Source organism: Colius striatus, chromosome 1 (assembly GCF_028858725.1).
Source record: "Colius striatus isolate bColStr4 chromosome 1, bColStr4.1.hap1, whole genome shotgun sequence".
Lineage (NCBI taxonomy): Eukaryota > Metazoa > Chordata > Aves > Coliiformes > Coliidae > Colius > Colius striatus.
Window position 1 is genome coordinate 74,639,692 of NC_084759.1, and position 17,390 is coordinate 74,657,081.

A 17,390-nucleotide genomic window follows, 5' to 3' on the forward strand; every position below is an offset into this window, starting at 1 on the left:
TTCAAGACCTGCCTGGACACATTCCTATGCGACCTGATCTAGGTTGACCTGCTTCTGCAGGGGGGTTGGACTAGATGATCTCTAAATTTCCCTTCCAACCGCTACCATTCTATGAGTCTAAGATTAAGAACCTGAGTTTTTGCCTCATCCCTTGTCACTATGTTTCTTCCTGCATCCAATAAAGGATAAAGGTTCTCCTTAGTTCTCCCTGTTTTGCACCTTTTTTGGCCCTTCTAATTTCTCTCTGCTTAACCTCGCAACATCCTTGAAGTCCTCATTTGAAATCAGTTCAAACTGTTGGTTCATGGCAGATCAAGCTTTTGAGATTTGTTTTAAATTTTGAAAATGGGTAATTCAAATGGGATTTTTCCCTTCATTGAGGTGGGAATTGCCAAAACCTCACTCTTTAATCTTGTATGTGTTTCGCTACATTATGCGTAGTTGTAAAAATTCATTGCATGCAAGAGATGCCTCTGGCAGCAAAGTAGTCTTCCCGTGAATTACCCTTACTGTTACTGTGTTCTTCAGCAGTGTGACATATTGTTTTTTCTTTCTTGGCTCTCAGATGTTCATCTCTTCTTCTAGCTAGAGTTGTTACTTAGTTGTATGGATTGTAAATTTCCAGTCATGTTCCAAAATGTTATGTGCCTGAAGAAAATCACTGTATTTTCTAGACCATCTTGTTAAGCAATACTTTGGGGTTTCATTGCATGCCAGATTTTTTGAGTTGAGTGTGTGGTTAGTGTTATCAACTATATGGTTTATATTAATATATGATTTTTACATAGTATACATAATATTAATATATTGTGAATGTATTTATTAATATTCTCAAGACAACCAGATCTTGCCTACCTAAAGCTCCATTTCCATATTTGATTACCTGCACAGTACTGAGCGGAGCTTAAAATCTTAGCTGCTTTTGACTCTCAAATTGCCATCAAGCTTTCCAGTTTTGTCATTAGGTTTCACCCTTTCCATTTCTTTCCTATTCTGTTTCTGTATCGTTACTCTTTCTTTATAGCATTTTTAATGTAACTTTAAAAATAACTTTAAACAATTATTGTATTAATTATTGTCTGAAGCCGATATTGAAAGTTTATTAACTATTCTAAAGGTGACACTATGCAGTCTCAATAATTCTACCATTTGATGTGCTTTTTCTTCAGATTGAAGATGGGAGCAAAGCTGCAGCTGTGGACAAGTTATTGGCTGGGGATGAAATTGTTGGCATCAATGATGTGGGCCTTTCCGGCTTCCGACAAGAAGCAATCTGTCTGGTGAAAGGTTCACACAAGACACTGAAGCTTGTAGTTAAAAGGTAAGCTTGTGCCATTCAGCCGGAAAACCAAATGTGTTCCAGGCTATATAAGCTGCTGGGCAACAAAATTTGTCAGGACTTGGCAAAATAATGACTTTCTTTCAGTGTTATTAATGTGCATATTATGCTCTGCTACCTCCTCCTTCAACACAGACCTGTTATGGAAGATGTGGAGACAGACAGTCTATTGATTCTGTGAATAACGTTGTGATGTGATGAGTTGAGACTCTGGTCCTTTCTGTCCTCCTGAAGTGCAGGACCCAAAGCTGACTGTCCAGCCAGCCATGCTGCCCTGCCTTTAGTATACAGACACAGGCAGTGATTTTTAGGGCATTTGTTGTACAGAGCAGTTGGGCAGTGAAGAGCAAAATACTTGGGAAGAAGGTTTTGGAAAAGCATTTTCCCACTTGGTGAGAGTATTTGAGATTTCAAGCATTTCTTACATGGCTTAGGTAAAGAGTATTTTCAGTTACTAATTAGTGAAGGGGAAAAACAGTTTATCAAAACAGACCATATTTTTGGTATGGAGGCTTTTCATTTTGTCATTTTCATAGAATCATAAAATCATAGAATGGTAGGGGTTGGAAGGGACCTTTAGACACTTTTTTTTACTAACTAGAATGAAAAATATGTTTCAAAATATTTTTTACAAAAGTGAACGGATGTTACAGTAGGTAAAATCATGTAACTTCTGGGAAAAAAATTTCAAACTAGGAAATTTGAACAAAATCTCTCAATTAATTTCCTACTCTGATGAATCAGAACTTTATAAAGAATTACTTCTACAAGATTATACCAAGCATTCTGTCATGTGAGAATTTTTAGTGTCTTGATAGAATCCCAAAAAAATTTTGTCTCAACACAGAAAATGCTGAGAACTGGGGTTTGACAGTTACGATGATCCAGTCTAGAAATATAACCACAGTTCAAGGCCATCTTAATTGAGGGCTGTCTTTTGTGAAATAGGAATGATAGGTAAGAGTGGTACAAAAGCATGTTTTTCATCTGTGGGTTAAGAAGGTGTTTTTGACAGGGGATAGTCAATGTTCTCACCAATAGCTACTTCCAGAAACTTGTAAAATTTTTTTAGCACTAAAGCTAATCAATGCAAAATAAAATGCATTCACAGCTACCATAATTCATAGTGATGTTCAGGAGTTTCAGTTTGCAGTGGCTATTCACGTAAAAGCACTTCCGGTAGCAGGTTACATCAGTTGCTTCTGTTACAGAAAGGGAGAACTTCAGGGCTGAGAAGTTTTATAGTCATTGAAGAATCTGCCAAGACAGCAAATCTTAAATTACTACAGAAAGCTTCAGCTGAAGCAGAAAGGTTGCTTCTTTTTTTGTGTTTTTCAGTTTTATGACAGCAACTTGCACAGAATCTGTGAATTCTGGTCTATCTTTGGAAATGGCAGAAAGGTTGATGCTGAAATGCCCTCATAAGAGTCACAGCTATACCATTCTTGTCATTCACAAGTACTTCACATGTGATTTTGGAGAACTTTCATACAGCTAATCAAGCACTGATTTGCTGCTGGGAATTTGTGGCCATTCTTCGAAGGCAACAGAGCCCCATTGCTATGCATGCCTGCATGCAGTTTGGTGCAAAGCTGATGGATTTTCATCAGTCCTTTATCATCCCTCCTCTGTTCCCTTCCTTAGCACATGTGCAATGTGCAAAAGCAACATAGCTGTTCTAGCCAAGAGGCTGAAATAGTGACTGTTGTTAAGGGAAAACATTTTTCTCTTAAATTTGTTAAGACTTCCATAGCTCCCAAAAGAGACAAGAGCCTTTTGGGGTCATTGACAAGCCTGCATAATATTAGATAAAATTTCATAAAACTTACTGAATGAAATTAGCAAGGGGTTTTGTCTGTGGTTTTTCAACTTTGCTCTTTCTCTTGGAAAGTTGCCTTAGGACATCAATCCTTTGACGGTCAGAAACCTTTTAACATCCAGTCTCATTTTATTCTTGGCCAGCTTGTTCTTATGCATTGCTGTCTGTGATGAAATAACTTTTCTTTTTGTGTTCGAAGTTGAAATGATGCAGGTTTTTATAAAAGCCTTGTTGCCTGGTTTCTTTCAGAAGTTATGGTTTGAACAACAGTATTGTTTTGTTTTGTTTGCTCTAAATCTTAAGCTGAATTTTTATGAGTGTTTTAAACAGTCTTGTCTTTAGCAAACCAGTTGTTTTGTCTTTGAGCACTCCTGCAGGTCTGGATTGAATTGGATCCGGGAACTGATCTGACTGCAAAAGTACTTGAGGAAGTAGATTTTCAGCTGGTTAGGACCACCGCTTTTCAGAGGCAGTCTGCACTTTAATTAATTGCAGCAATCTTGAAATGGCTGCCTTAGCATTTTTAGACTATTTCAGTCTTCTTTAGATCCACCCTTACTGTTCTCTAGGGAGGCTGGGGGTAGTCCCACAATTCCTTTTCATCGTTACATATAAGATGAAGTATTGATCTGCCAGTCTTCTAAGCATCTTTTTGTCTGCTAGCCCTGTGTCCTTTGTCTAGCATTGTGGTGCTTCTATACAGCATTGATTTAATGTTTTATTCCCTGTAGTTGTCAGTATGGTAATCTAAAGCACAAAATAGACAAATGGTTTGAAGTTCAACAACCTAATCCTGAAGGTTAAAAAAAAGTTAAGAAAATCTTTCTTTTAATCATGTTTGTCCTTGCTAACTGTGAGAGCTTGCAAAGCCAAAATCTAGATTTTGTGTTGAAAACTTTTCTTCCCGAGTGTTTTGTGGTCACTATTTCTAGACTGAAAAGCCTAGGTAAAAAGCAAAACTATCATGACGTGGAAGACCTATATTTCAACTAAGCTCTTCTGGAAAGCAGAAAACTTCCTTCTTAATAATGTCACTAGAATTAATCCAGAAAAATCAAGTTTTATTTGTCACTGCTAAGAAGCGTGTTTGTGTGAACACGGGTTACTCCATCATGCAGTAATGCCACATCCTGCTCTTACATTGATGTAACTGTACCTGGGAAGCAGTGGGGCATGCTATTTTCAATTTAGAAGTCTAATGTACCTACAGCCAAGTCCAAGTGGAAAAGTTTTGCCCTAGAGAGCAACTTAACTTGTGACTGGGGGAGAAGTTTCTCAAGGGACTGGTGTTGTTCAACAATGGTAGCTGGCTTCCACAAAATTCTTTTTACCCACTGATTTTAGATGCTTGATTTACGTAAGGAAAATAACACTGGTCTCTCAATAAAATTGCCTACAGCACCAAATAATGTGCTGGCTATCAGGACACATGCTTTGCTGTATTTTTTTTTTAACATTGCATAGTTGTGGTCTAAACCAAATCAGGACTGCACAACTGACTCAACAAATGGCTTAAACATGATGCTGAAGTAGCTTACATACATTGATGGTTGAACAAGTGTGGTGTACTTTTGGTATTGGATTAAAAGAAGACTCAGGAGGCTTCGTGTTGTTTTCTCAAGTGGATTTGTCAAAACACCACATCTTAATTACAGGCTAGTTCTTCAATGTAATATTGAGTCCTTTCTTGAGTAGATTTCTTTCTTAGGAAAACAAAAAGGAAAATCTGCTTAGGACATTTCTTAACAGGAATTGTATGTACATTTCTCTTGTTTTGGAAAAGATGTGTGCACAGCTATATACACATGTAAAAATGTTCTATGGATACTGAGATGGTTACCATATTCTGTAACTTAACTGTTCTGCATATGCTTCTAACTTAAATTCCCTTCTAGTTATTAAGTAAAATCTTCATTCCTTTGCACATGTTAGACATAAGCATATTCCACAAATACAGGAAAGTTTGGAATGATTTTTGACTATGAATTCTTCATACCCCCTACACTGTTAAAAAATTATGCATAAGCAATGCCTCCATTTGTGGTTTATTAATGTTAAAGGGAGAGTGGGATTTTCTGGCTGCTGGAAGCCAGACGTTATGTGAGATTGCCCTGTTGGCTGCTTGAATTTTTAGTGTCAGTGGAAGTAGGTGGGCAAGGGAGGGACTAGCCAGCCATGGAATTCTTTTCCTCAGGGTCTGCTGTTGACAAGAAGTTAGACTTTAACTTTACCACCTCTGCAGCTACTGCTGATACCTAAGAACCAGCTTTAAATTTCTGGAGTCATTTTGGCCACGTTGCTTTCTATAGAATTTTGATTTGGTGCTTGTATGGCAAAAAGTGCAAGCTATTTTTACAATGCTGAATTGTCCCTTGTTACAGGAGAGGGAAAGAGAGTGAGAGAAAAGACACTTGTTATTGGAAGTGTAGTCTGAATGCTGAAATTTACTGTTAAAAATCCTAATAAGGGAAATGAATGTCACAATATGTGAACTATAAATACCCAGACATGGAAAGTTCAGGTAGTTACTATTTGTGTGGCACTTTGTGAAGACTAACAGCTATTTAATTAAAGCACAGCAGAAGGAGAGTTTTTTAATGAATGTCCTGAAGGCTCCAAGATGACGCAGTACTGTCTCAGGAACAAAAATCTGACAGTCATATAAAGCATTCAGATGGGGGATTGCTGATATTTTGTCACTTTTTAAGCGGAAACATGCTCCACACTACCAGTGACCTTTCTGTACCGGAGTTTGTGTAACTTACCAAGGGGATCTAGCCTTACCCATTTATGACTTGTGGAGCAGATAGCTAGCTATGTACTTTGTAGCTCCGTGAGGCTGCAGGAATGCTCTGTGAAACTTGGCAATATGAATTTGTGAGATGACTTGGGAGGACGAGGAGTAGTTTAGGAAACAAGTAGAAAAAGTATGTATAGTTTTGCAGATTTTAAGCAAGTATTGTACTCATTTAATCCAGGGTTGTGGTTAAGTATTGCTCAGTAAACCAAACAGAGTTGTGGAGAACCATTGTTTGAGTAGGACTAAAATCTATTAACTGACCTAATCTCAACTGACCAGGAACAGATTTAAGGGATTTTTTACATGCCTTTGTTTTCAGACAGACATTGGAAATAGATAGGAAACTGCAGTCAGGCTCTCCAGGGCTGCATCTCCTTCTGTAAGGAGTACACAGGTGTGATAGCCCCTCAGTAACCGAGTTTCTTGGAATTGACTTGGGTGTGGAACAGTGTGTGCCTGTGCAGATCTTCAGTATACACGCTTTGGGAGTGGGTATTTTTAACAGATGCACACAGCTTTGAAGTTCAAGGCTTGAACATTTCTGTGTGACTGCAATTGGTGGAAGGGCTGAGCTGTTAAATTCTTGTTTTGCAAATTCACTCAAGAAGTGGGTCAGTGCATTGCTGTAGGCCCACTCTTCTGCTCTGAGCAGGATGGCTGGTTTTCAATGTCTGTCAGAATGTCTACCAGCTTCTGCTAGCAGCTGGGTCTTGTGATGGAGAGAGGGAAAAACCATTTTTGCCAGGATATGAAACAAGGCATCACCAGGCAGGGACCTCTATATTTTTCTCTGTTGGTGCTGTCAGTGAGCTACCACAGCTCATGGAGATGACAGCACAAATGTAACATGTTGTGCAAATTGTACAGCACCTACAGGCCTGGTTCAGGAGTCCTTGAGTGTGGATGTCCTGTGTTTTAAGGAGTGCCTAGCAGTCCCAGCAGAATCTTTCCATGTAGTGGTGGTTAATGGAGCAACTGCTACTCTGTATGTGTATGCTTGGTAGTGGGGGTCCACTGAGTAGACAAGCAAACACAGAGCTGGCTGGGCCTCCACTATGCTGCTCCTCCTCCAGTTGTGTGATCCTGTGCTCCTAATGGAAGGAATGGACACCACAAAAGGAGGAGTGCACACTTGCATCACACTTGTTTTCAGCAAATTGTACCTTGGAGGAGCCCTGACAAGGACCATTTTGCCTGATTTCCTGGCTGTTGGGTACAGTCACTTAACCAAGATTTTGATCGTGTGACTCCACGTACCCTTTACCATGACCACCCAGGTGTGCAGATGTTTCCCATGCCAAATGTCTTTTTGGTGAGATGTGCATCTAAAAAGCACTTTTCTTTCTTAATTTTTGGTCCACCTCACCTGTTTCTTAGTTGCATTAATGGGATTTGATTCTTGCTGTTAGTGATACACGAATGAACACTTGAAGTGAACGTAAGCTTCCGTTCTTCCAGTTGGTGGTGGTGTATTGTTCCTGTTTTCAAAGAGCAAATTGTTGTCTCATGGGTTTGGATGTTTGTCTTATACAACTGTCAGGACTCTTTCAATGTGTATGTTGTGGCTGATATGTTTTCATCTTGTAGTGACTTTCAGAATTTGTTTCTTTACAAATTTTAAAAGTCCAACCTGTAAAGCTTAAATAACAAAGGCAAAAATATAACAGATGTCACCATGTTTTACCAAGTCAACTCCTTTGGAGCAATGTTTGGAGTACTAGGAAGGGCATAGAGATTTCCCTGTAGGTGAAAGGAATCCTCTGTAATTTGATAATTTGAACAGAGTAACCTGTTCAGAAGGTTACTCATGGCAATGCTGTTCAGTTTTGTGAAGTAAGTAACAAAATTGGACAATGTTGCTTTTTTGTGGAATGGAATGATAACTACTTGTGAGTCATGACTGGTTTTTAGATGGTGTTTTTTTTCTTCAGTCTTGCAAGCACTTGTCAAAATGGTTAATTTTGAGCATTAATAGTCTCTTCCAGTTTAGTGAGAGCGCTCACGTGACTGAAGATTAACAACTCTACAAGTGCTTACAGGATTTAACTGTAATTTTTTGCCTGCTAGTACATTAGATTTGTTCTTAAAACTGCTTTCCTCTGGTGAATTTCAGTGTTGCTGATGGAAACTGTAGTACCTAGTCCCTTGTGTGAGATGGGGAGACAGGTAAGCCTTGTGAAATTTGGAAATCTGAAGACTTACTTGTTTCACATAGTACTTTCACATGCACACTCAAAGGATTTTTTCTTTTTATTTGGAAATACTATAGATCTTTGCAAACTCCTGACTGGAACAGAATTGCAACCCTGTCCATTAAAATAAATAATATTTTTCTGTCAGTAATCTTTGCATTTGGAAGGAATGCTTCTGCATATGTTGTATGCATTTTGAAATATTGAATCATTTAGAGTTGCTTTTAAGCACCTAAGATAACACTAGTCAAGAACTTTGGCATGCATGTGTACAACTTCAGGAGAGTGGTAATAATACTCGTATTTCAGTGTGGTGCAATTCTCCTTATGGTACTTTTAGGTTGCATATTTCAGCTCTTGAAGAAAAAATGACTGAGGAGATTGAGAACTTAGATATTTCTGAAATGTTTCAGTGGCCAATAGCCTGCCATGTAGAGTGTAGAGGTTCTATGCTTTACTTGATTAAGTATCTACATGTAACACCTTCCAACTTGAAAAGATTATTAAAAAGATTTTAAAATAATTTCTGAATCCCAACCCTTAACTCCAGAAATGTGACCACTTCTAAAAGAAGCGTAGGAATGCAAGAGTGTTGCAGCTTTAGTTACTGAATAACTGACCAAATTTGCATCTTATCTCTTGCACAAGAAACCCATTATTTTATGGTCATTGCTGCTGAATCTGCATAATACTGGATCACCTGGCAAAACAAAGTCTGGCACGGAAACACAGCTACCATACTGCTGAGTTACACAGGCCTTATGCTTTTAGTCCAGCTTCATGATGAGGGCAGAGGAAGGACAGAGTGACAAAAGCTGGGGTCTGGGGAAATTTCTGCTGAGCTGCAGTTGAAATCAGAGTCAGTTCTTTTTGGTCTGGCTCACAGAGCAGCCTTGCCAGCAGGTGGGCAGGCAAACCACCGGTGGCATCTGATGGGAAAGCAAGCACTTTGGGGGTTGGTAATGTCTTCAAAGTCTGATCTGACATAGGGCATGTCAGAGCAAAACAAATAACTTTCCCAAATAAAACTTGAAGCTTCTCAGCTCATGTTGCTGCTTTTTGTGGAAGATCAATAATCTGCATTATGTGACTATAGTGTTTTAACCACGAATAAGGGGAACTAAGGCTGAGCTGTCTCCCAAAATGCTCTGGGACTAGAGGAATTTGCTTGCCCCCTTCCCATTTTTAGGTCACCTTGGACGTGGTTAGCTAAATGATAGCTGAAATTGATGTGGGAATGCATCATAGCTGTGTAGAAACAAAGGTATTTGGAACGTGGTTTCTGAGGAAACTCAGTTTGTTTGCGAGAGTTCCTTGTGGTAAAGCAAATGGGAGGCAAAACACACCCATTGTGGCCACAAGCAATGCAAGGGCTTCCACAGGCACATGCTTGGAGAGCATAGCAAGTTCCTTCTTGTTGAATGTGGGATGTTGTACTGATGTGGGCAGCTGCATGCTGCTGTGCTTGCTAACCCCATCCTGGGCAAAGGTGGTAGTGGGGAGTGTTTCTGAAGGCTGCTTTGCTTCCTGTTCCTCACTCCTGATCCTTTGCCTCAGCCTTGGTGAGACAGCCTAAAATTCCCTGTCTGTTTTGACTCCTGCTTCTGCTGTTATTGTTTGCTAACAGAGCTGGTATTTTTCTTCAGCATTACTGGTGAAAGAGACTTTTTTGTATTTATGTTCAAGGTTAATTTTTTTAGCACATTACTTACATAACATGGTCATTTCCAAAATATTTGGAAGTATATCCTGCTGAAACCACTATTTATAGGTGTTGTTTTTTCAGTATGTAAGGCATTTTAGATACTTCCAGATGATAGACACTCATTAAGAAGTGTTTTATTACCCTTTAGAGGAATTCTGTTAAATCATGGGAAAAATTGAGGCAGGAGAATGACATCGGGAGTTTAAGACCATCTAACCATCAAAAGATAGCGGAATATGCACAGAATAAAGATAAGGGAAAAGTTTTTATGTAGCTTATATAACACACCATAAATTCCAAGATCAACACTTTTATCTCAGACATACAGATGTGCCTGTCTAGTTCCTCAAGTCACAGCGAGGAAAAACAGTTCCACAATATGAAAGCTTTATCATGGTAATCTATTGTGAATTTAACAGGCAGGAAGATTGATGATGTCATACCTCGTACAACTTAATACCTCATTGTCGACAGTACCTATTCTATTTATAAATGAAATCACTGTTCCATCCTGCTGAAGCATGTACAGTTGGGCTGAAGTACAAGGAAAACCAGAGCAAACTGCAGTGGTGAAATACTGATTAGTTCAAGTTAATGACTGAACTCTTTAAGGGCATTAAGACTTGTTGATAATTTATTTGCATTTCTTTGTAGAGCATTTTGCAGGTCTTTTTAGTTTCTTTTTATGTAAAATGTAACTTACTAGGTTGTAGGTTAGGAAAAGGAGCTACTCTGCTGTGACATGGTAATACATACTCCTTCCAGCATGGCTTCTTTTAGAAAAGACACTATTGACTGTAGTACAACATCGCTCTATTTTCAGACACAAGGTGACTGACAGATGGGAGCTTGCTGGTTACCCGATGGGTGGGAGGAGAAAGCAGAGTGATACTACTGACTTCATAGATCTCACTATGTTTGAGAGCAAGGCAAAAGATGGTTGTGTAGATCTTAGAATTTTGGCAAGTGGGAATAGGCATGTGCTGCTTCCCTAAAGCTTTAAGGATTTGTACAGACAATGTATATCATAGAACTCTCAGCAGTAATTTGTCTCTCAAAATACTGGTTCAATTGGCTGTTCTAAGACATCTGACTATTAATAGGTTGTTTTTATTACTTCTTTTCTGTCTTCTAGAGCTCCTCTTTCCCCTCTGAAGTTCATAAATTAAGCACTTAGATCTTTTTGTTTTCAGACTCTAGGTCAGTTCTTTTTTAAGGATACTTTTTAAAAGTCATTTCCTTTATGATAAGATACTAGAAGCTGAAAATTCAAAACAGCGAACTCTTCCTATTTTGCATGGAAAAAATGCTGCACTCATAATTACTGCTTCCAAAAAAATAAATTGACTTTGCTGATGTTGTTAGAATTTGTCATCACTTTTCTTGGAAAGGTAAGTAAGAAGGGAGCACAAGATATTCAGATACTCAGTGGGTATAGTCCAAAACCAAACAGCAAAGCCACTATCATAGTTTTGATGGTTTAGCTCATTGCATTGAGTTTTGGTGAGTTATAGTGAGTTATATATGTTCTTAAAAAAAAAGAAAGGGGTATCAGAAAACAACCTATTAATTTCAGGTGTCTCTGTTAGAGTCAGTAATTTTAAAAGTGCCTAAAATCCGAAAGCTGACAAGTAATCTCCTGTTAAAAAGAGCAATGAACTTGTCTCAAAGTCCACTTTCAAAAACTAGAGACACTCATTATCTCTCCTGACTTCTGAAGATCACTGCTAGAGCACTTAAATGTCTGGGGACTTCATTTATATTTTTTAAATATGCAAATAAGACTGTCTGACCACAACAGATTGAGTTTTTTATTCTGAATAGCTTCAAGTCTAGTTTTCTCTGTGGTGACTCCTTTGCAGGTAGCGCCCTCTTGTGGCTGGTATTTTCATTCAGTTACTTAAAAGGTACTTCAAAAATACGTATTTAATTTAGAGATTACTCCCTCAGAACACACATAGTCTCTTTTGAATATGCATTCCTAAATTAAATGTGATAATATATATTTTAATTATGCAGGAAGGTCAGTCTAGACTAAAGCATCTCAAATTTGCTTCCCAGAAGATCTCCAAGGGAAGATGTATATTGAGCGTTCAAGTTTTTAACCATTTGTCGTCTTTGTGTTTTTGGGGAACAGCCATATGCCTGAGGACAAACAGGCAAAAGGCTAGGAGGAGGATGAAGGCCAGACTGGCAAACAGAGTCAGGTGGAGGGGAGACTGGGACAGGCACCTTCAGCAAGAGGCTTGATTGCAGATGCTGCTTCTCCAGTGGCAGTCATGAGCAGGTTGCTCAGCTTGGTCTATTAAAATTAACAAATAAAGGATCTGGGAAACCTTTCCCAGTTAAGGAGATATGTGTGTTCCTGGTGAAAGGTTTTCAACCTGAATTGCTGTTTTCTGATTCCAGGTATGGGAGAAAGTGGGGTGGTAGCTCTTTGCCTGTTCTGTTTTTGAATTACAAAACCATGAGCTAGTGTCTTATTTTTCAGTAAGGAAGTAAAGTCCTTCAGAAGCTCAGATTGTGGTGTGGAGAGGTTTCCTCTGAACTAAGAACATACAGTTTTCTCTTTTAAGAAGAGAACACTCATTAAAGAGAGCTACTACGCAGACTCAATACCATCATGATTACAAATTCACTGTCACAGGTTTATAAGCATATCTGCATTAATATCAAGTATATGAAGTTGTCTGTAGGCTCCTTTACCTTCTACGATGTAATCTAACAGCAGCTAGAGTAATGATCCCTGGTTATTTACTTGGTTGTACTCTCTTGGGGAGAGGCAGGTTAACACTTGAGGTAAGGCCTTGAGTGAGAGGGATCTTTGCCCTCAAAGCTTGAGTGAAAAGTCTTTATTCTTTCATAGGCTGAAATCTTTGTGCATTGCATTTGTCTGGTTACCCACCTTCTCAGATTTTCAGATCCTATGCATAAAATAAGCACGGTAATAATCCCAGTCCTTTCAGGGATATTTGTAAATTTCAACTAGTCTTCTATAAACACTTTCATAACCTTATGTGGCTGTTTATTTACAGTTGATTTCCAGCAAATGCAGCAACATTCCCAACAGTCCTTGTAGTGAAGGTAAGATGAGCTTGCTTTGTATCTGATTTCAGAATAAGCCTGGAAAAAAAGCTCTTTAAAGCCAAATTAAAAATCCTATCAGCCAACTATATTTTAAGGTTCAAGTTTTCCTCTTCCTTAAAATTCAGGAGATATTTCCTTTTTAACTTGTTTTTCAGTCTTCTGTACCAATATAATTCTAACACTTTTTTTCAGACAGTAGATTGAATGAATACAGTTTATTCTTCTGTTATCTATAGTAATGGTGGACTTGCTGATGGAAATTCAGGAGAAGATAGTTTTTCCACATGATTTTACTTCTCTGTTTTGCCAAATAAGTCACCAAGTATAGAATAGCATTTGTTAGTTGGGCTTTGCATCCTCGTTCTCACAACAGTAACTCCGTAGTTTTTAGACTCTTTTATAAACCATATTAGAAAAGTGACCCATCAAACAAAAGTCTTTCTTTCTCAGGACTGAGTGTGCACATGCACACGTGTTAGTGTTGATAAGCAAAGCATCATGCTAGCTTATCTTTTCAGACTACTTCCAAAAACCCTTCATTATGTTAGCTTTACTGTCTGTGAGAAATCAATACTCTCATCTTTATATGAAGTGCAGTCATTTTTTGATAGACTGTTGCAGTCTGGGAAAGTTTTAGGCATTTGCCATCTAATTTCCAGCAAGTTCACACAGCAGAGCTATTGGACTTAGTTTTGATTGTGTAATTCGGCCATGTGCTATCTTAACTAGATTTTTTTTATTAGAATCAAAATATGCCTGCATAAAATAAGACCATTTTTTGCCCTTTAGCCAACCTCCCCCTCCTCACTGAACTTTGAGGATCTCTGTAGATCCACAGTAACTTCAGTATTTCCTTTGCGACTATAAGCGTGTCAGCCTTTGACCTGTGAAAGGCATTCATTTTTCATATGCAGGATGTGGATAAGGCTGCTGCGGTGCAGTCAGCTCCTTGTGGGAATTGGTCTGCTGTGTTATTGCACAGAGCTGGGAAAAATATGTAGTCATGGTGCGTTTAGTGTGACAAGTCAGTGAACCTAAGGAAAACCTGATCTCGGCACATAGGCCAGTATATAAGAAAGTTTCTCCTCATTCTTCTGGGCTGATCCTTAAGGTTACAGCAAAGCTCATCTTTTTTTTAGCTTTGCTTCTTGAGCAGATTTGTCATCTCATAAGTGATATTAACTTCTTCGTAATGCAGTGCCCCAGACTGGTCTATTCACTGTGCCTTCACTTAGAAGATTGCAAAAGGAAAGAATGAAAGAAACAGTTTAAGCAGTGGAATCTCAGTGTATTCCACATGCCATGTCAAACACCACCTCAACTTAAAACTCCCCCGTTCCTCCTCTTTAGGAACAGTCCTCTGCTTGCACTTACTGGGCTTTGCTCAGCTTTTGCCTGCTGGAGTTCACTGGAGTCTGTCAGCAGAGTTGCCGGTATGACTAATCAAAACTGCTATGGGCTCTTAGCAGGGAGCAGTAACAAGGCTCCTTTGTGAGTCTAATTATATCCCCTAAGCTGGCACAGTGGCGCGGATTAGTGCAGGACAGTCAGTGACAGGGCTGCAGGGTCCCATGCTCTGCTCCACTAACTTGGCCTGCTTTTGCCAGGAACAGAGCCCAGGCGGGTGCTATCCTCACACCCTGTGCATGCAGGCTTGGCTTACAGCTGGGGCCCCATTTCTTCTCTCTTGACCTGGTCCAGCTCTCTGACGTGGAGACTTGACCACTAGCCAGGAGCCATGCCTGGTCTCTGAGGAGGGCATCTGGGGAGGAGGTGCTGCTGAGCGCAGTGTCCAGGTATGTACCTAGGGCTGCACTGGGGAGGGAAGGCTCCTGCCAGGCTGGCCAGAGGCAGGGCACTAGCGCCTGATCAGCTCTAGCAGCTCATTGTCACTATGGCCCATTATTGGGATGCCTTTTTCTTGGCCTTTTTTTGTATCTTATTAACCTGTGGATAAGAAGGGGGACAAAAACGAAAGCTATGCAGAGTTGTTTCAAATGTGTCTGATTAAAGTTTCACAATAGGATTGTTGAAGTCAGCAGGTGTGGAAGAGGCGAGGTGACTTTGAGAAGAGTATTTTGTGGTTTGCTTGCCAATTTGTCTCCTGTTCCTCAAGCAAACCTGACTTCGGTGTCCTTTGTGTTGCTGAGCAAAACCACTCATCTTCCAGTGAGGCTGTGCGTCAGGGTGATTTGAAGTTGCTGCTTTTTAAGAGGTCTGCAGCTAGTTTTCTTGGGCCCGTCACTTCATCCCAGAACCAGGATCATCAGGATAAAGTGGCAGAGTGAGTCTGTTAGTGAAACTTAAAGTTTTAAAGCATTGGTGTGAAAAGAAAATTCAGTGGTCAAAGTTTCCAAGCTGTGAGCACTTTGCCAGTACATGGCACAGAAATGCAAGGGGATTTTTACGAAACAGTACAAGAGGAAATGAATATGCTGATAAACAGAAGAGACAAAGATTGTTTGCTCCTTCCTATAAATCTATAGAAGGAGTCATAGAATTTTGCCTTGGGAAATTAACATAAAGTAGTGAGCAAAACTGGGAGTGGAGGTTTGGGGGAATCTTTTAAATGTATTTGTCTTATGCAATTTTGGGAAGGGAAGGACTGTTTTAAATGATAAATTTGTCAGTAGGATTTTTTTCTCGCTGCCAGGCAGTCACTGCTTCCTGCTTTGCAGGAACATATGCTGTGAAGGTGAGGCGCCAGAGCAGCATGGGCTCAGTATATGTTTCTGTCTCTATCTGCTTAGTGCTGACCAGACAAGAGTAGTTAGTTCCATTAGAGAAATCCTTAATCTAGTGAAGCTAATGGAGCTCCGCTCCAGCGTGAACTGCTCAGTTAGGAACTGCCCATTGTATTTGTGGGGCAGGATCCCAGAGTAGTTATGGTCAACTTCAGCAGGTTACTGCTGCATTATAATAAAGCATAATAATACACATAGCAGAGCATTGGCACTTAAAACACATCACACTTTTCTGCTGACCTCACTGAACTTCAAATAAAGCTATAAAATATTAGACTTTCATTAATCTCTTGGAGTTCAATGTGTCTCTTCCTGTGATCTTTTTGTATATGAAAGACATCTTTTCTATTCTTTGTGGCTGTTTAAATTTCCCTGAGGAGCCCTATACCACCCTAACATCAGTATTACAACCCAGTTTATTTTCCAGCTGAATAAGACTAAATCTAGTATATTTAATGCAAACATATTAGTATTCACTGTTAGAGCCACAGTCAGTGCTCTGGGTTTAAAAATAACAGCATAGGCACAACTTGCATGTGAATATAGTATTGTTATTTGTTGTGAGACTGTCCATAAATACCTTACATCAAGATCCATACCTTGGTTTATATGGAAAAAGTGCACGGAATAATTAAGTTAATGAACTACTCAGTCACTACAGAGGGATGCTGATAGCCCCTGCAGCTTTTTAACATGCAAGCTTTAGCAACAGGAATAGCTATTTATGAATATTAGCTAGGGAGACTTTTCCTCTATTTCTTCATCCGTCATAACTGATCTGGCCTTGGAAAATCATTGAGCTAGTTTCTGATTTGATTGCTTTGTATCCAAGCACATGTTTCAACTTGTGGGGGTTTTTTGTTTTATTTTTGCCAGATTGTCTGTCTTGTAAAACTTACTCTTGGTGATAATTAGGGTAACTAAAGATTGAGATCTGAAGCGGTGGTGTGAGGTGGGCTGGAAGAGAAATAATCTATTGAAGATTCGTGTTGTTACTGCTCTAAAGTGATTCTGGTTTCCATCTCACTTGGAAGATTTTGCTGTGCAGTGACTGAACACAACTTTCAAGTCTAATAATGTTAAATTGAGTGCATATCTTGGCACATTGAGTGTCTGCAAAATAAGCGTAAAAGCCTGCAAGAACATTATCCACTAAACAAAATCAGCTCTACTCTGGGAATCTCAGAAATCAAAGTTGTCTGGTCACTTTTAAACTTCCAGTTCTAAGTGGTTTTAAGTGTTTTAAGGCTGCCATACATCTGCTCAAAATAAAGCCCGTATGTGTTCCCAGGGTATCAAAGTCAAGAGAAACAGTATTGTTGCAGTTAATAGGTTATGTAGGATAGGGTTGGGGTTTTTTTGATCAACATAAATTTACTGAAGACTGGAATGTGTTTACTTAGTGACTGGACTGGAGTGTATTCTTCAGACCTCAGGACCTGAATCACAGAGGTGATACAGAGACACAACTACTTGTCTGTGTCCATCACTGTTTCTCTGAAGCAGAGAGTGAGGTGGCTATCATAGGTGAATCTTAACAGAGGTATCTCTGGCTTCATAACTTCACATTCATTGCATTTCTTTTTCATGAACCATCAGTCCTAGTTTCTGTCTGGATTTCTGAAAAGGTCTCATTATTAAGAGGAGTGAAGAAATGAAGCCTTCTGTTTCCCTGTGTGTGTGATGGAGGGAGGAAGGTTTAGG

At 39.3% G+C, this 17,390-nt stretch overlaps 1 protein-coding gene across 1 annotated transcript in view; it reads left to right on the top strand.

Annotated features, from left to right (window-relative positions):
- SHROOM2 (shroom family member 2) overlaps positions 1–17,390 on the top strand; it is a 122,336-nt gene that overhangs the window by 50,698 nt on the left and 54,248 nt on the right. Inside the window, exon 2 of the mRNA XM_061998701.1 lies at positions 1,170–1,321. Within this exon, the coding sequence (XP_061854685.1) occupies positions 1,170–1,321 (152 nt within the window). The remainder of the gene's footprint in view (positions 1–1,169; positions 1,322–17,390) is intronic.